The sequence below is a fragment of the Botrytis sinoallii genome, assembly GCF_014898435.1.
Source record: "Botrytis sinoallii strain Bc 23 chromosome Unknown BSIN_001, whole genome shotgun sequence".
NCBI classification, from domain to species: Eukaryota; Fungi; Ascomycota; class Leotiomycetes; order Helotiales; family Sclerotiniaceae; genus Botrytis; species Botrytis sinoallii.
In genome coordinates this window covers 2,251,559-2,267,769 of record NW_024066028.1, presented here as the reverse complement: position 1 = coordinate 2,267,769, position 16,211 = coordinate 2,251,559, and the positions used below count along the sequence as shown (strand labels likewise).

Here is a 16,211-nt window from a genome sequence, read left to right as displayed (position 1 = left end):
AGTAAATGCCATGTCGGCATTAGTCTAGTCTCGGATATTGGCGGATATGCAATAGAAGTAACCTTACAAGCGGAAGAGGGCGCTCAGGGCGGTGCAAGGTATACTGAGGCTTATACTTGTCGAACGTGCACACCCAAGGCAGTAAAAAATAGATTAGATTGATTGCTTTTTGTCTCAGAATTCGTGAAACATGAAGTCGTGAGGATTTTGAATATGGCATTCGGGTGTAAGAAAATCTCGGGCCGGAGACAGAGTAGCTGAAGGTTCCGAAAACAAGGAACACAAAAACCAGTTGTCTAAAGAATTCGGCTCGTTGTGCTGCCTCGATTCGATGATCTTGTCCCTTGGATTCCGGGCCAGACCGAAATCGGAACAGGCCGAGAACATGAATAGGTGGCATTTGTGTTCTTGTCCACCCCACGTGGGGTTTGCTATTGGGAGCGAGGATGAAGGCATACGGACGGGAAAGGGGTTCGATGTAGTGTAATATGAAGATAGTTGGAATCAGTGACAATTCTCATTAAATTGGGAGCGCGGGTGAGGCAAATTAATGCCCAATATCAACTACCTAATCTAGAATCTAGAATCTAGAATCTTGATCAATAATGGCGGAGGTCAAATGGGTGCGGTTAGATGTGTCGCGCTCACCAATTGAGATTATGTTAGACTATGTTGGGTGCGACTCTAGGAAATCTGATGCTACAGTAGAGTAGCTAGCTGGATCATGTGATGCTAGTACAATGCCGATAAAAGCACCTTAATAGTTATTAAAAATGATTTCCATCCATCTATGTGCCTTAGGTACTCACGTTTATCTTCCGCTCTTGTTCGAAATCGACCCTTCTGCTATCGACCAAAGGGAAACCAATCAAACCAACAATTACAGTGTGAAATTAGTAATGAGGATATCCAATGGACCAAGACATTCAGATCAATAAGTAATATATCTGTCCCTAAGCTAGAGTTCAGTGACAATTGGTGCTGATACTTTGAGGGGGATTTTACTCGTGTGTATCTGATACATATCTTGTGCAAGATGCATTTCCAACCTCCACCAGCTTCGGCGGGTTGACAATACCAAGTTCTCTCTCGAATAGTGAGATTGTGATCAACTCACTAAGTTCGGCTATTTCGTATGATAGAGGTGTTTCGGTCAAATACCTATTCAGGACAAGAATGTTCGCATGTTGACCCATATTGAACATCGGAATTCATACATTCTTGTAAGATAATGAGTAAGCAATTCAAACCCAATAGCTCCCTTAGTTATTCCTCAGTCATCATCTCAATCACAACGGCATAGGGGTTCGAACTTCATAGTGACATTATCAATATGCCGAACTAGAATCTTGTTGCCTCTGGTTGATAGCAGCTACCCGATTTTAGTCTTTCATTTTCTCTCTCGGTATGGCTTTTTTTTGTGATTAGTACAGCAAGTAGAACGGTACTCAAAATCAATATATATATATAGTCGAACATCAGGCTCTGTGCAACTTGAATTGGAATTCCTCACCCCAGCAGAGTTTTCCTGCGTACATTAGCATAGTACATCACAAGGTTTATAATATTACTTGAATAAGAGTGTTGAGGAATTGTTTGAACAGATCAGGAGCGTGGTATGATATTCGTATCAGAATTGCACAATTCAATACTTAGGACAAATGGAGCCAACAAAGGAACTAGAGACGAGAATGAAACACATTCAGACGATCAAACGGTAACCAAATATCCCCGTTATAATACAAAACAGTAGACCTGAGTGCAGAGGTGTAGAATCGTGGACAACAAACACATATGTTCTCACGAGCTCTTCACATAAATCACAGGCGTGTTCAATCATCACTGATGCTTTGAGATTCTCATTGTTCGTGGTCTTAAAAATAACTTGTGCTTTGTCTTGCATGGAACACTGTTTAAAAATGATATATTTGACAACACTTTCTTTCTTTGACAATCCATTCTTCCTTCAACGATATATACTTGCTGTGGATTTGATTCTGGAAGTGAAGCTGTGAGCCACTCCTCACGCCCCGCGATCTTTATCGGTAGACGCGAGGAGAACGGTGTTGTGAGTTTGATTTGAAGACGAAAGATTACTACACTTTGCATAGATGAGGCAAGAATGAAGGGGACAAGCTTGAATTATATTTTTGTGACTTTTGACGGGAATATCGATTTCACATCCATTTATTTTTACGTGATATTCATACAAGAACTGAACTTAATGTTTTTTAAAAATGTTTTATTACAATGGAAAAGCAAGTAAAGTAAGTACCAGACCTACTATGTCTCGCTCAATAACTCCATATTCATCTGATCTACAGATGAAATCATACGATACTCTTCAAACTCCACCTGAGCCCTCAGCTCGCGGGCTCGATGGAAGTTTCAGTGTTTCTCTCTCTCCAGCAAACAATGCAAACTCTCGTTTCATTCACCACTACCACTTGATAGCGAGGACAATCAGTTGGACGACAATTCATTAATTCCTGGCGAGTGCAACCCTCGATACTGAGAGTGAAATCTCCGCAGATATAATAAACTTGGCGTTCTGTACACATGGTGAAGTTTAAAATGGGTTGATAGAGGTTGCTAGTAGGTTGCTAGTAGGTACTATGAATAAAGCTTTTGCTAGAGTGTACTTTGTAGGCTTTGATGTTATTGTGACTTAGAGCTGAATATTATGACATGAGCCTGGAGAATATATATTCATGTAGCAGGGTTGTTTTGTCATTGTTTTCAATGTGAATCAGAGCGAGTGATAATTGTAGAAACTTGGCTAAGGAACAGTCTGTGAATATTGAACACTGAACAATGCCACAATTTTCTTTGTCACATGAATGTTCCGAGATTATTACAATCAACTTGATATAGGTGATAAGATCAGGCGGATGATGAGAAGTTAGGCAGTTGGCCAAGTTAGAGATGTGATAGAAGTCATCTTTCACGAAAAGTCACATCTTTGAAACGACCCCCAAAAACAATTCAGATTGGAGAAGTAAATTCTTCAGATTAAAATAAATCACAAAATTCATCGACAAAATGACACTAGGCTTGTAGGGAGAATGGAACTTTCCATAGTATCAAGATATACAAAAGTTATGGCAAAGGGTGGATGGAAGCCTTTGAGAGTTATTCTGGCAACAGTAATTGGAGGCAAGTATGATAAAAAGCCATCACTTGATAGAGACAGAAATACACGCGCTATTGCCTTAATCTTGTGGTTTACAAGTGATTGGGTGACATTGTAGGTACAAGAAGGTCCTTGACCTTTAAGTAACTCGTCCGGCCTATAATCCGATGATGAGAAGCTCTCAAGGTCCACTACTCCAAATTGAGTATCCAAATAATCCAAAAGACTGCGTGCATTTCGTAGATGGGAATCTCTTCAGATAATGAGAGCTTTCGATTGTCAAACTGCAGTTTGGACTATTGGACGCACTGCCTCGAGACTCTTGAGGTCACTGGCGAGAGAATTTCTCCACGCAATATCGCTTCCAACTGCCCAGTTTTCTTGTTCATCGGTTCATGTTGATTCATTTTGAAAATATCAAAAGCTCATCTTCTGCTTTCGAAATAGCACACGTCTGCTTAGGACGTCTGAACAGATAAGGTTCAAGGTATAAAATCAGTGAGGTACTATTCCGGGGATGGAACTCCGCAAAGTGATCTGTGTTGGACCCCTCGATCCTTACCTTATCAGACCCCACCTCCCCGCCAACACTCCTTCGAACCCCTCAATTCTATTGAAACGGACATCCGTAACATAATCCTGACGACTTTTCCGGGTGTATTGAACTTGTTCGTATGCATTCATCGTTGATGGGATTTTAAGGATCAGCTTCAATTTCCATATATTTCTGAAATGCGATCGACTGATTGTCAAAGCCCAATAGGAACGTAGCACAAAAGGCTACCTGTTCTAAATTTAGCATACCTTGATCTTACCTGTCATCAGCCCAACAACTTGCACATTTATATCTCGTTCTCATCCAGGAATCATATCTTATCCCAAATTCTCCACAATACTCATAGATCTCCCAAACCATAAACTCCGCTATCCGCACGCAATAATGGCTACACACCACGACCCCACACTTGAGCTACCCCGGCTACTCTGTCTCCACGGCGGGGGAACAAACGCTCGAATCTTCACCATGCAATGTCGCGTCCTCTCTTTGCATTTGAAACCTTATTTCCGTCTCATATTTGCCGAAGCACCTTTTGAATCCGGTGCCGGGCCTGATGTTACAAGTGTCTATGGGGATTGTGGACCTTTTAAACGCTGGCTGGGCTGGTTACCAGAACATGAAGTAATAGATACACGTGATGAGGTGATTGCTATCGAAGAGAGTATTGAGAAAGCGATGAGAGAGGATGATGCTAAAGGAGCTACCGGGGACTGGGTAGGATTGTTGGGATTTAGTCAGGGGGCGAAGATAGCTGGGAGCTTGTTGTTGAGGAGGCAGATCAGAGAAGAAGGAGGGAGGGACTTGGAGGGTCATAACTGGAGATTTGCGGTTTTGATGGCGGGAAGACCACCATTGATAAGTTTGGAGAGAGACCAGGATAGATGGGGACCGGTGGATGAGAATGACGTTTTGACTTTGCCAACTATTCATGTTCATGGCTCCAAAGACCCGGGATTGGAATTACACCAAGAATTGCTCAAAATTTGGTGCGAGAAAGGCGGTGCGCAAGTGATTGAATGGGATGGCAATCATAGAATTCCGATCAAAACCGGAGATGTCGAAGCTGTGGTAAATCCACTTCTCGCATTAGCGGCACAGCTGGGTGTTTTGACAGTTGACTTGCCTGTTTGATTCAATCAAGCACCTGTCCCTTTGGTCTTGGTTTACAGTTGAGCAGCGATGAAGCAAATATAGAAAGCGTTCACCTTAGACTATTTATCTTGGAAAATCTATGTTCGTTTTTGAGCGCAAATAACTTTGACCAAAGCGAGAATTTAGACATCGAGGAGCCGACTGAAATGGTCTAGGTAATGTGTATGCTTAGATTTTCATGAGATGAAACGCTGCAATCTTTCGCTCAATGTGTTCGCTCTGTATGTTCACATCTGCCTTTAACTCCACAACCAAGCAATAGCATAAACACACAGCTTCACAGCTGTTTCCTTTGACCTCCCAATCTGCTATTTTGTAATGATGTCTCGAAGGAAGCATCTCGATCACCAGATAAAACATCAAATCTCTCTACTAAGGTCCACTTGCCTCAGCAACAACCGCTCCCTTGTCCTCTTCCTCCTCCTTTGCCTTCTGCCGTTCTTCTTCATCGGGTGTCCTCGTCTTCAGCTGTAAAGCGTGAATGCCACCTTCTTTTGCCATTTCCTCTTTCAGTAAGGCATACACCATTCTATGTCTTGCAGGTTGCATCTTTTTGGTGAACGCTTCCGATACGATCTCGACTCGAAAATGGGTCTCGTGAGACGTTGAGCCAGCCATAGCTTGGTGATGTGAGTGTTTGGATGAATCATTGAATATTTCAAGACGGGTAGGTTTCAACTCTTCTGTCAGCTAGAACGATATGTTAGCGGAGACAATAAATAAAATGGAAATGAGGGGAGAGGGATACTCACCCGAGTGCGTATGATATCTTCATATGGAGTATTGGATGCCATGATTGTTGATAGATAGCGCCGTGAGACAGCGGGACGAATAACGCGAAGCATTAATCTATTGCTTCACAATAGATTGAGAAGATGGTAATGACGAATGTTTGATTGGCGCGCAAACTGTTCCAATATTTCTTTGACTGTATGGTACAATTATGTGTTGCATGACAGCCTCGCCAACTATAGCAAGGATTAGGAAAGAGCCTTGTAGTTTTGAGGCTAGACTTTTATCCAGGAATCAGCCCGCATCGTCATCCGTAGCCTTTCCCGAATCACAATTCTAGAATCTCGAAGTCCATCTTCGGTCAAGAATGTTTAGATCTCTAGACCGTTTATAGACTATCCACAAGATGTTGGCTCTAGAAAAAGTGCATTTGTATTATATTTTCAACATAAGGTAGATGCAATAAGGATTACCTAAAAGCAAATCGATCTCGACCGATATACTACCTACTTATCAATACGTTCCTCAGCAGCATCAACTCCACTCCGGACCTCGGACGATTAGCAGCATCTCTCGACAGGCCTCCTTGTAATTTGGTTTTATCTGCTATCCAATCAACCACCCTTACCAATGCCTCTCCACCTTCCCGTCGTCTCAATGTTCTGTAGCAGAAGATCACCGTCACTTCTCCAACGAAACCCCTCAACATTCCTCCATTCGTTGTCAAAAACTCCCGCTACTCTATTCAGTGCAAGAATGGCATCCACGCTCCCAAGATTACCTCTCTTCGAAGCTATCTCAAGCCATGACCCCAAATCTACATCAGTAATACATTCAGCCTCTGGAAGACGGTTTACATATGGTCAATTATTACACGATGTAGCAGAAAGAAGAGACAAACTCTCTAACGAGGCTGGGCAAAAGGGATTAGAAGGAGAAAGAATTGCTTTCCTTGTAGAAAATAGCTATGATTATGTGGGTGCGCAACCCAAAATATCCACATGCAGAAAGAGCATAGATTAAGATAATATATATAGTGACATTACTCTCCATCTTTGGTACACACTCTATAGCTGTTCCATTGTCCCCGGCATTTCCTGCCCATGAATTACAATACATCTTGGACCAAAGCGAGGCTTCAATGTTATTGTCTTCAACCAAGTTCGAGAGCAAGGCTCAAGAAGTGATGAATACTGATCTGGAATCCAAACCAAAACATGTTAAACTTGAGAAAAAGCTTGAGAGCTCAGACTATGGCAAAGTCACGTTGGAAGGGCCATCAGAGGGTAAAGGAGGCATGATGTTGTATACGTCAGGCACAACCAACAGACCTGTGAGCTTCCCATTGATATAGGGTTTGAACAGTCACTTACAGATACCAGAAAGGAGTTCTACTTCCTCAATCGGTCCTGACAGCACAATCAAAATCTCTGATCGAAGCTTGGAACTACAGTCCTCGAGACCATCTCCTTCATGTCCTCCCTCTTCATCATATTCACGGCACTGTAAATGCCATTCTTGCACCCCTGTTTACCGGTTCCACGATCGAGTTTCTCTTCCCATTCAACGTCACAGCCGTTTGGCAACGCTTGGCTGCCCCTTTCCTACCGGATACCCAAATCAAGGAACCCATCACGTTCTTCACAGTCGTCCCCACAGTCTATAATCGTCTTTTAAAAACCCACAAAGATCTCTCCCCCGAACACCAATCTGCAGCAAAAGAAGCTATCTCTCCCTCAAACCTCCGCCTCAACATCTCCGGCAGCGCCGCCCTTCCCACTCCCACCAAAAATGCTTGGTCCAACCTCTCCTCCAACAACATCCTTCTCGAACGCTACGGTATGACCGAAGTCGGCATGGCACTCTCCTGTGGTCTATCACCCACGGACCGCGTGGATGGCAGCGTAGGCTGGCCCCTCCCCACCGTGCAAGTCCGACTCGTCGATACCGAAACCAACGAAGTGATTGCTCCCGGCTCAGAACTCGACTCCAACGGCAAAGAGCGCGATGGAGAAATCCAGCTCCGCGGTCCCACGATCTTCAAAGAATACTGGCGTAACCCAGAAGCTACACTCAAAGAGCACGTCGATGATCCCGATGGCGGCGGTCGCTGGTTCAAAACGGGCGATGTGGCTGTGCGTCGCTATGTTGACAGCGCGGGGAAAAGTAACCAGGAATGGGCTAAAGGTCCTATGTATTTCATCCGCGGTCGCAAATCAGCTGACATTATTAAATCTGGAGGGGAAAAAGTAAGCGCGCTTGAGGTAGAACGGGAAATGCTATCGCTTCCCCAAATATCAGAATGCGCAGTCTGTGCCGTGCCATCGGGAAACTGGGGCCAAAAAGTCGGGGCAGTCGTAGTATTGAATGAAGAATTTCTAGAGGGAAAGAAATGGGGACCATTGGATATGAGAAGAGCGCTCAAGGAACGATTGGCGGGATATAAGATTCCGCAGGTGATGAGGGTTGTGGAGAGTATCCCGAGGAATGCAATGGGGAAGATCAATAAGAAGGTGCTTGTGAAGAGCGTTTTTGTAGATGATATTAGCGGAGATGAAATGTAAGAGGTAAAATTGTAACATAGAAGGGCTAGAGAAACATACGAAATACGTTGTAATGTAGTAGCCCTTATGTATAGAACATCGAATCAATTCATCACCGTTCCCATCTATAGAAGAGCACTTTGGGATTTGCCCTCGGTGTAGATGAGATTTACCATTTTAACTTGCAAAACAATTGATGCGAAAGTAGTAAAGGATCAATCATGTTTACAAGTAGAAGGTAGATATATCATCTGTACTGTCCCTATTTGTAACCTCTAACAGGATGCATACTATAGACATTACATCACCTAAATATATCGATAAGCCGCTAACATAATGCTCCTGAAAGGAGGAGAGGAACGGGACAAGAAAAACCATACAAGCAGAAAATACAAGTGCGATTCAGACGAAGAAGCCGCATAAGCAAACATACACTCATTGCTCCTTGCACAAACTTCAGATGAAAGACAGCAACAAGCACACCCATATCCATATACATCTTTCTCGACATACTTGCCTGGCATTCACTGTGACGCTCATTGTTTTCATTGATATGTAACTTTGATTTTGCTAAATTCATGCTTCGCGCATCTCTATGAACACACCTCTGATATCTGAGCCTATATTGATTGCCCAGTGTAGAATAACGCCATGCATAAAATAACCACCACCAAAAGCGGTAGTGTAATAGCAGAGCAATAAAAACAATATGGCACAAATACTACTCCCCCATAGTTTTAGGAAGCCGATTTTAGGTATTTGTTGCCTTCAATAATGCTGCATGCAGATACTGCCATGAAAAAACCGGAAACCTTTGTTAAACCGCCATCCATTTAGCCTTAGCCTACTTCGTGGACCTTTATAGAAAAGAAAACCACGAAATCGTAACGCAGGTAAAGGAGAATCGTATCTCATCTCGTGTACATGTCGAAAGCGTCTAGACTGAATGCTTAGCCTTCGCACGAGTACTTCCACTGTGTGCACTATCGGTATGGCCAGAGAATTCAACTGCCTCGGATGCTGGGAGCTTCAAGACTTCCTTAAACTTTTTGCCGATGTTCATCAGAACTTCTTTGCCCTTTTCAGCAGATCTTCCCTTTCCTCCAGCACCATTGCCATCTCCACCTCCAGGAATGCTCTTGCCGATTGTGCGAGTCCAGACACCAACACGGTAGAATCCCTTTCTGACGTTGACAACAACACCCATCACCTCTCCGTCATCCTCTTCTTCAAGAGTCTCTCCGATAGCTGCCAACATGACGTGGAGCCAAAGTTCATCAATAGGAACATTGCGCTTTTCCTTGAATTGATATGACCATTTTCCACCGTGCTTGTTTTGCTGATCCTCCCATTCAGGTCGAACGCCTTCCTTGAACAGATGGTAATCGGATTTGAGAGCGAGTTCCGAGGTTGGTGCGATATTGTTCTGCGAAAAAAAAAAGTTAGCAAAGTCAAAAGAAGATAGACAAAGACAAAGCACTTAAGAACATTGTACTTACGTAGACGCCCCAAAATTCCTCAACAGAGTTGAAGGTGATGACTTCTTTCAAGAGATCATTCCAGTTATCACCCTACATTTAAAGTCAGCATGGTCGACCTAAAAAGACCTTATGGTAGGAAAACAACCTTTCCACTGGGTGGCTTTGTGAACCACAAAGTCCATTTGTTCATCAAAGGATGCTTGACGTTGAAGTTATCCTTATCATGAAATACAGTAATTTGTTCACCATCTGTGGCTGGCTTGGTGTTCTCATTTGAATTGCTGGCTCCTTCAGGTGAGACTGGAATAGTTGACAAGTCAACTTGTTCACCGGTTGGTGCTTGTGCTGCGACGGCTGCCATGTTTGTATTATATTCGAATGTGTGGTAGGATTGAGGGTCTGACGGATCGTAAAGGGGAGGAGAAAGAAGAGTTGAGTTGGAATAAAGTCAGTGCTGAAAAGATTCCTAGAGTTGATGTGATGTGCTCTTGCAGAATTGAATGCGAGGCTAGTCGAAATTCTATTTCCGTGGCGGGGTGATGAGTGAATGGATAATGGAAGAGTCTTGAGACGATTATGCTCGGTTCACTTTCTTTTGATTTAATAGAGTTGTTGCTCCAGGCAAACTGTCTAATTTATATGTATTGAGATTATCGAAGTTCTTCCGATTTAATATTGTAGGGGTGGATTTGCTTTGGCTGTGAGCACTTTCTTCAATTTTTTGAAGTTGCGATGCGACTAGACTAGACTTGCAATTAGAGGTGGTGGGTGGTGGTGGCCCTTGCTGTTTTGAAAAAGCTCGGCTGGAACCCTTCATGCTTAGTAAGGTAACTATCACGTGATTTACTGGCATTTGGGCATTGGCGGTCATTTTGGTTGGGCCATTCTTGAAAAGTTGATATGCAGAAATTTATCAAGGACTTTTGAGATATTTGAAAACAATGTAAGTGGATGAATGAATAGAGGATGACCTACAGAAGACTTGAAGCAATAAATGACTGGATGAATATATAGGTCGCGTCCAAATGGGAGGAAGTCGAAGAATAGGTATTCCACTATCAGATATCAGATAGCAGGATCCAACATACGTCACCGATCAATCAACAAACACATTTACAAAAATTATTTAGAAAATCATTGACCCCTTCCCAAATGCATTCATTGTTTTATATATGATCTAGACTTCTATGTTCGTAATACAACTGAAGCCAATCCTAAACGCCTCGCTATGATATGATGCAGTACTTTTAAAAGTCTATCCAGTCGAGATCTTGTGAAATCCATCAAATCGCCATTGGCAGAGTGTGTAACGAATCCCGATTTGTGACCATGATGTACATTTTCTAAAGTTCTTTGACCTTCTCTACCACTTTCTCAACTGTGACTTCCGTACTGCGACCGTTCAAGTAACTGAGGTAGCAGTTCCAGCCCAAGGAGACGATGTTGACAACCAAGACTCGGTGCTCAAGAGGAACAAGTTTGAAGTTGACAGCTTGAACAGCAGGCCAGATCATATAATTCTTTTGGAGGGCGGTAGAGTAGTTGGCTTCGATCTTCTTCTTTGGATCGGTTCCTTCGAGGACGGACATGGTGGTAAGGAACAAGCCCAGGTTGAGAGGGGCAACGATACATTGATCGGCTGCGACTCGAGCTGCCATTTCGAGGTTCTTGTTCTTCAAAACAACATGGTTTTGGAGGAATTTGAACCAGTTGGTAGCGATCGGACCAAAGATAGCTAAAAATATTTTATTAAAATCTCTTCCCGATGTTGTTTTGAGCTCTTTTCTACATACCACCACCGTAAAGTGCCATGCGACCTGTACGGGCGATTTCATGGTCTTTGACACCCTTCTTTTCAACTAATTGTTGTGCCAATACATCTCCAGTTGCAAAGAGGACTGCCGATGTCACACTTTGAGTAAGGACAGGGCGAGCTGCCAACTTCATTTGGTACCTGTTACGTTAATGTTAGCTATCGATCGTAGAGATCTGAGACAAAAAGAATTATGATATCAGCGGTTGCATAAAAGATAAGGAAATACCTACCAGCGCAACATTTTGATTATGGAGTATTGGACTTTGATAGAGTTTTGAGGTTGTGCCTAGGTATCCCTATTATATAAATCCAGAAGTTGATGAACAATTTTGTAAAAATCAATTCGGATTGGGGGTAAATGTTGTGTTTTTCCAGATCAATTCAGACCGATAGTTGGTAGCAGATACCTAATAAATAAATTGTTATCCTTGGCCGAAGATCTCCATCAGGGTCTTATAACGCTAGCAAGGTCAGTACTGTCTTCGAGCCGACTTCGGCTAGTTGTCGGACCTCTTGAATTTCACAAATTTGGAGATCCCCAGGTTGCGGAGAAGAATGCTTATATATTATTCTCCAATGTCTCTGATTTTATTACAAGCTAGTGAATCTTGAAGCTTGTCATTGAACTAGTACTATTGTTCTTGGACCAATGGGGTTAATAACATAAGAAGCTACCAAAAAGGGGTCAATCCAAGTATCCCCGGGCCATACACCAGCTGGGAGGATTAAACAAAGAATATGTAAAGTCTAGATATAAAGCACATTAAATTTCACTGGAGCCCAAAGTTGTCTTTTGATGTTAATCATTGCAGCGTCAATGCTCAGACGTCGTTTCACAAGGTAGATACAATTTGCATCTATTCTCTCCCTGTGTATGTATGTACAGCATATCTCATTATCTTTGTATGTATTTTCTACTCTCCTCTATTGTCCAATGTTTCTTCCCTCAGAAGATTCTTCTTCATGTGACTGCAATTTTTTCCACATGCTCAAACATCTCCATTATATCTTGAGGCCTTGCATATCCTCAGCGGTTGTTGCGCACTTATCCAATTATCCCATTAATTTATAGCCTCTTCGGCCAAGGTCATGTATCATAAATCGTAAATTCGAAAGGCTTTTTTTTTCGAAAAGAATAATAGCAAATAACTTTTTAGCGTCACTGACATGACTACCCAACAGCAGTAACTGTTTTGTTTGGGCAAAGCTACATAATTTCGCTTGCGAACTTGCTTCTTAAGCGAATGGTCGGTCCGTAAATGGTCAATACCCAAGGTACGATGGTCAGTAGCGCTCCAATTCCACCAAGTAAAGATGCTGCTCCTTGAAATGTAATATTGTTAAACATGATAGTTGCAATGAGAGGGAATATACCGCCTAGAATATTCCGACAGAAACTCTGGGCTGCGAGAGCAGATGACGCATATCGATGATAAGTGTCCGCGAGGTAGTTGAAAGTTGCCAGATATATCGAGTATATTCCCATAGTTGCGCAGCCGATGGCAAGAGTTGGGACTATCCAAGGAATCGAAGAGAATTGCGTCCACTGAAACATTGTAAACCAATTGAACAATAAGTGAAAGATACATAACTTACGCCGAACCAGAAAAGGCCAATAGGCAGCAAAGCCGATTGAAAACAAGCAAAGTACAGTCTTGCCTCGGGAGACGAGAGATCGATTTTTCTTCGAATTATGCCTGGACTTTTTGCGCTGTTGGACGACCATTTGAGACACGCAACGAGCCATTGCTCTTGGTAGATAGAAATGAAAGTAGATATTGTTGCTCCGATCGACATAGCTGCAAACACAGCGCCGGATTGTTGAAGATTAAACCCGTGGGAGGTCTCAAACACTAGGGGAACTGAGCCACTAAGAGTATGCAGTGTTAGCAGATAAAAAATAGACTTTTTAGATCCAGCTCGATACTTACAAGGTCAGATAGAGCACTGCCCAAGCAAAGGCAACCCATAAGCTGAAGAAGAATACTACCGACTCTGTGAATAGAAGATGAAATGGGCGGTAGACGGAAATTTTAATCATTTGCAGGAGCGATTCTCTTTCTTCGTCTGACTTGACCTTCCATCTTATTCGCTGCGACTCATATTTTTCACCTGATGCCGACGTTGGCATATCAATACCAAAGAAGCCAGCCTCCTCTCGTTCTTCGTACCACTTGTTCAAACATTTTGCTTTCCTGCTCAGTAATATGCTACCTCTCGTTTCTGGAAAGAAAAGTGTTATGGCCTACATGAGACGCACATTAGCATTTCCTTCGGTTAACTTCGGATTTGAGTCCAAATACGCACAATAAGCAGGAGTCCATTTGTGATAACCTGTACCCAGAATACCCACCGCCATGATGTGTTCTGCGCAATAAAGCCGCTCACTAATGGGCCAAAGCCAGTGCCGAAAAGTGCTGCCCCCGAGAATAAGGACTAAATTCAGGTTAGCTGGAAACAACTTTCTTCGCGACTTTCAAAGTAGCCATCTATTTACCATGGATGTGTTTCGACCCTCCTTGTGATGAATATCGCTAATCACTCCACCAACCATTGTTGAAAACACAGAACTCCCACAACCAACAAAGAATCTGGCAACAAGCATGCCAGGATAGGATCGAGTCACGGCACAGCAAATTTGGGTAATAAAAAATAGCAGCCCGGAAGCTATGAAGATTGGCTTCCGACCATTCAACTCGGAAAATGGGGCCAGAGCCATCGGAGCGATAGCGAATCCTTTTGTGGTAAGATTAGCTGCATGCTTGTCATGTAGTCTTCAAAATAATACTAACCAAAGCAGAAAGTGGTGATCCCAACCAGAATCGCAATGTCTGAAACATGCCAGTATTCGGACATTTGCTTGACAGCTGGCGAATATGCACCCGCGGTGTAGGCTGTGAGCATAGTGGCCATACAAGAAAGGAAGACGGTAAATCGTTTGCGACTTTCTGGCCAGTCGAACGGTGAAGTGTACTTCTTCAATTGTGGCCGTGGTGGTGCTGTTGCCGAAGAACCGTCGGATGAAACGTTACTCGTAGGCGAAGGGATCAATGTTTCGAACGTTAGATAATGATAAATGATTGGGCTTGACGAATGAAGCGCGCTCTGCGTTGCTGGATTCACTGCAGGCTGAGCGGCGAACTCGAACCTTTTCTGGCCATCGTCCTCGAAATCGGTTGTTGAGTCAGATACTGAGGTTTGCCTGCTAGGATCACCACGAGATGACATATTGAATTCTGCTTCGCCCATTCTTCGTTGCTCCAGACTATAGAGACAAGTGAATGTCTCCAATATATACTCAGATTGGGATTCGATGACGATAAAGATTAAGCATTAGATGGAAAATATAAATGCGATAGAGTCTGAGAAAAGAAAACAATGACTCAATGGGAACAAAATAGCAATGACCGGCATTGAATAGAGATATGTATGAAAGCAATACTCCCTGGTACCTGTTCCCGTTGAAGCTATAACAAGCCTTCGAAGGGTTTACCGCGGATCTCAATGAATTAAGCCATGATGAGTTAGATGACCCGTCTCTAGTTCGAGAATTGGCTGCAGAGATGCGGATTTTACACCGAATTTTCCAATGTGAGTTGTTATTCCCGAACGGAAAGTATATTTTATGGTGGGTTGGTGGATTGGTCATGATGAAAGAGGGAGGTGTGGCGGACTGGTGGATCGGTCTCTTTCGGAGAAGTGGAGTATTAAAAAATCAAGATGGGGAACTTGGCTGTCAACTGCGGACAATATCACGTTTGGACCCTACTTCACGTGATAGATTGATATATGAGATGGCTGAAAATTGAAGGGAAAAAGAAGAATATGGACATTATCGTTGCGCCTCCACCCAATCAATTGGTAATTACAATCAAGTATCTCACGATTCGATAAAAGAGATGTATCGTAAACCATGACTGGAATCCCATCTTCGTTGCTCTTTTCCTGATGGATATTCTCCGGCGATCGATGGTCATGCGAACCATTTGTAGATAGCTGAATGTTACCTCGGCTCTTTTGTGAAGCAGTGGTGAACGACCAGATAAATTTCTTCTGGATGACAGACATTGATCGTCTCGAATATGATCAGACAATATAGGAAAGTTGCCACGAGAAAAAAGGAAGAAATTATTATTATCAGAATTTAAGAATGACAAGGAGATTCTATGATTGCCGACACTTTCCAACTGTCACATAGCGACTGCCAGCCGCTAAATGTTTTATACATAGAACTACCAACATAGTACTCCATAATATGAAATCATACCTAGTACTTTCGGGGACCTAGGTGGGTAGGTGTGGATGGTAGGTATGGGAGGTATAAACACCCTTCAGGTAAATCAATACTTCACTTAAAGTTTGACTTTGACTTCACCGCATCATTTGATTCTTTTAGTGGATTATGTCAGTAATGCCGCCAACCAGAGGTTCAAAGTTGTGTTCGCACCATGCATGGAGCACAATGAAGGGAGGGGGAGGGGTCTCAGTCTCCGGTTCTCAGCCTTACAAGCATTCCACACTCACACTTAATATACCGATAATCAGTGAAAAGAGACAAACAAAAACTTTATGCTTCTTTTGGCCTGAGTGCTGATGTCCTGATGTTATTGGATCGTCTCCATCTTCTGCGTCTGTCCCGTCCCGTCAGATCCCGCTTCCTTGGGACCTTTTTTCTCTGTTCGAACAATGATAGCATTATTGATTCTCAAAACGGGCGAAGTGTAATGTTGATATTGTGACAAAGCCAAACTCTTCTCGTTCCTTAGAGTTCTGATACAGAAGTGATAAGCCTATC

The 16,211-nt window shown here is 42.9% G+C and overlaps 6 protein-coding genes across 6 annotated transcripts; 2 read left to right on the top strand and 4 right to left on the bottom strand.

The window, feature by feature from the left end:
• Window positions 1-3,728: 3,728 nt before the first annotated feature.
• EAF02_000496 (uncharacterized protein) lies at window positions 3,729-5,819 on the bottom strand. The gene is made up of 2 exons (XM_038896544.1): window positions 5,597-5,819; window positions 3,729-5,534 (listed from the first exon to the last, which is right to left on the bottom strand). The coding sequence occupies exons 1-2, from the start codon at window positions 5,687-5,689 to the stop codon at window positions 5,217-5,219; spliced, it is 411 nt and encodes a 136-aa protein (XP_038763403.1). The 5' UTR covers window positions 5,690-5,819; the 3' UTR covers window positions 3,729-5,216.
• On the top strand, window positions 4,074-4,823 carry EAF02_000497 (uncharacterized protein; the record flags this gene model as incomplete). Its single annotated transcript, XM_038896545.1, has 1 exon — window positions 4,074-4,823. One exon carries the CDS (start codon window positions 4,074-4,076, stop codon window positions 4,821-4,823), a length of 750 nt encoding a protein of 249 aa, XP_038763404.1.
• EAF02_000495 (uncharacterized protein) lies at window positions 5,820-8,241 on the top strand. The gene is made up of 3 exons (XM_038896543.1): window positions 5,820-6,555; window positions 6,614-6,909; window positions 6,959-8,241. The coding sequence occupies exons 1-3, from the start codon at window positions 6,207-6,209 to the stop codon at window positions 8,138-8,140; spliced, it is 1,827 nt and encodes a 608-aa protein (XP_038763402.1). The 5' UTR covers window positions 5,820-6,206; the 3' UTR covers window positions 8,141-8,241.
• An 815-nt stretch (window positions 8,242-9,056) lies between these two features.
• Window positions 9,057-9,961, bottom strand: EAF02_000494 (uncharacterized protein; the record flags this gene model as incomplete). The annotated part of the gene is made up of 3 exons (XM_038896542.1): window positions 9,057-9,545; window positions 9,619-9,690; window positions 9,746-9,961. The coding sequence occupies 3 exons, from the start codon at window positions 9,959-9,961 to the stop codon at window positions 9,057-9,059; spliced, it is 777 nt and encodes a 258-aa protein (XP_038763401.1).
• A 777-nt stretch (window positions 9,962-10,738) lies between these two features.
• On the bottom strand, window positions 10,739-11,913 carry EAF02_000493 (uncharacterized protein). Its single transcript, XM_038896541.1, has 3 exons — window positions 11,647-11,913; window positions 11,394-11,554; window positions 10,739-11,335 (listed from the first exon to the last, which is right to left on the bottom strand). The coding sequence occupies exons 1-3, from the start codon at window positions 11,655-11,657 to the stop codon at window positions 10,944-10,946; spliced, it is 564 nt and encodes a 187-aa protein (XP_038763400.1). The 5' UTR covers window positions 11,658-11,913; the 3' UTR covers window positions 10,739-10,943.
• A 293-nt stretch (window positions 11,914-12,206) lies between these two features.
• Window positions 12,207-14,906, bottom strand: EAF02_000492 (uncharacterized protein). Its single transcript, XM_038896540.1, has 6 exons — window positions 14,209-14,906; window positions 13,914-14,152; window positions 13,724-13,852; window positions 13,348-13,661; window positions 13,013-13,286; window positions 12,207-12,962 (listed from the first exon to the last, which is right to left on the bottom strand). Exons 1-6 carry the CDS (start codon window positions 14,663-14,665, stop codon window positions 12,624-12,626), a joined length of 1,752 nt encoding a protein of 583 aa, XP_038763399.1. The 5' UTR covers window positions 14,666-14,906; the 3' UTR covers window positions 12,207-12,623.
• Window positions 14,907-16,211: the final 1,305 nt, after the last annotated feature.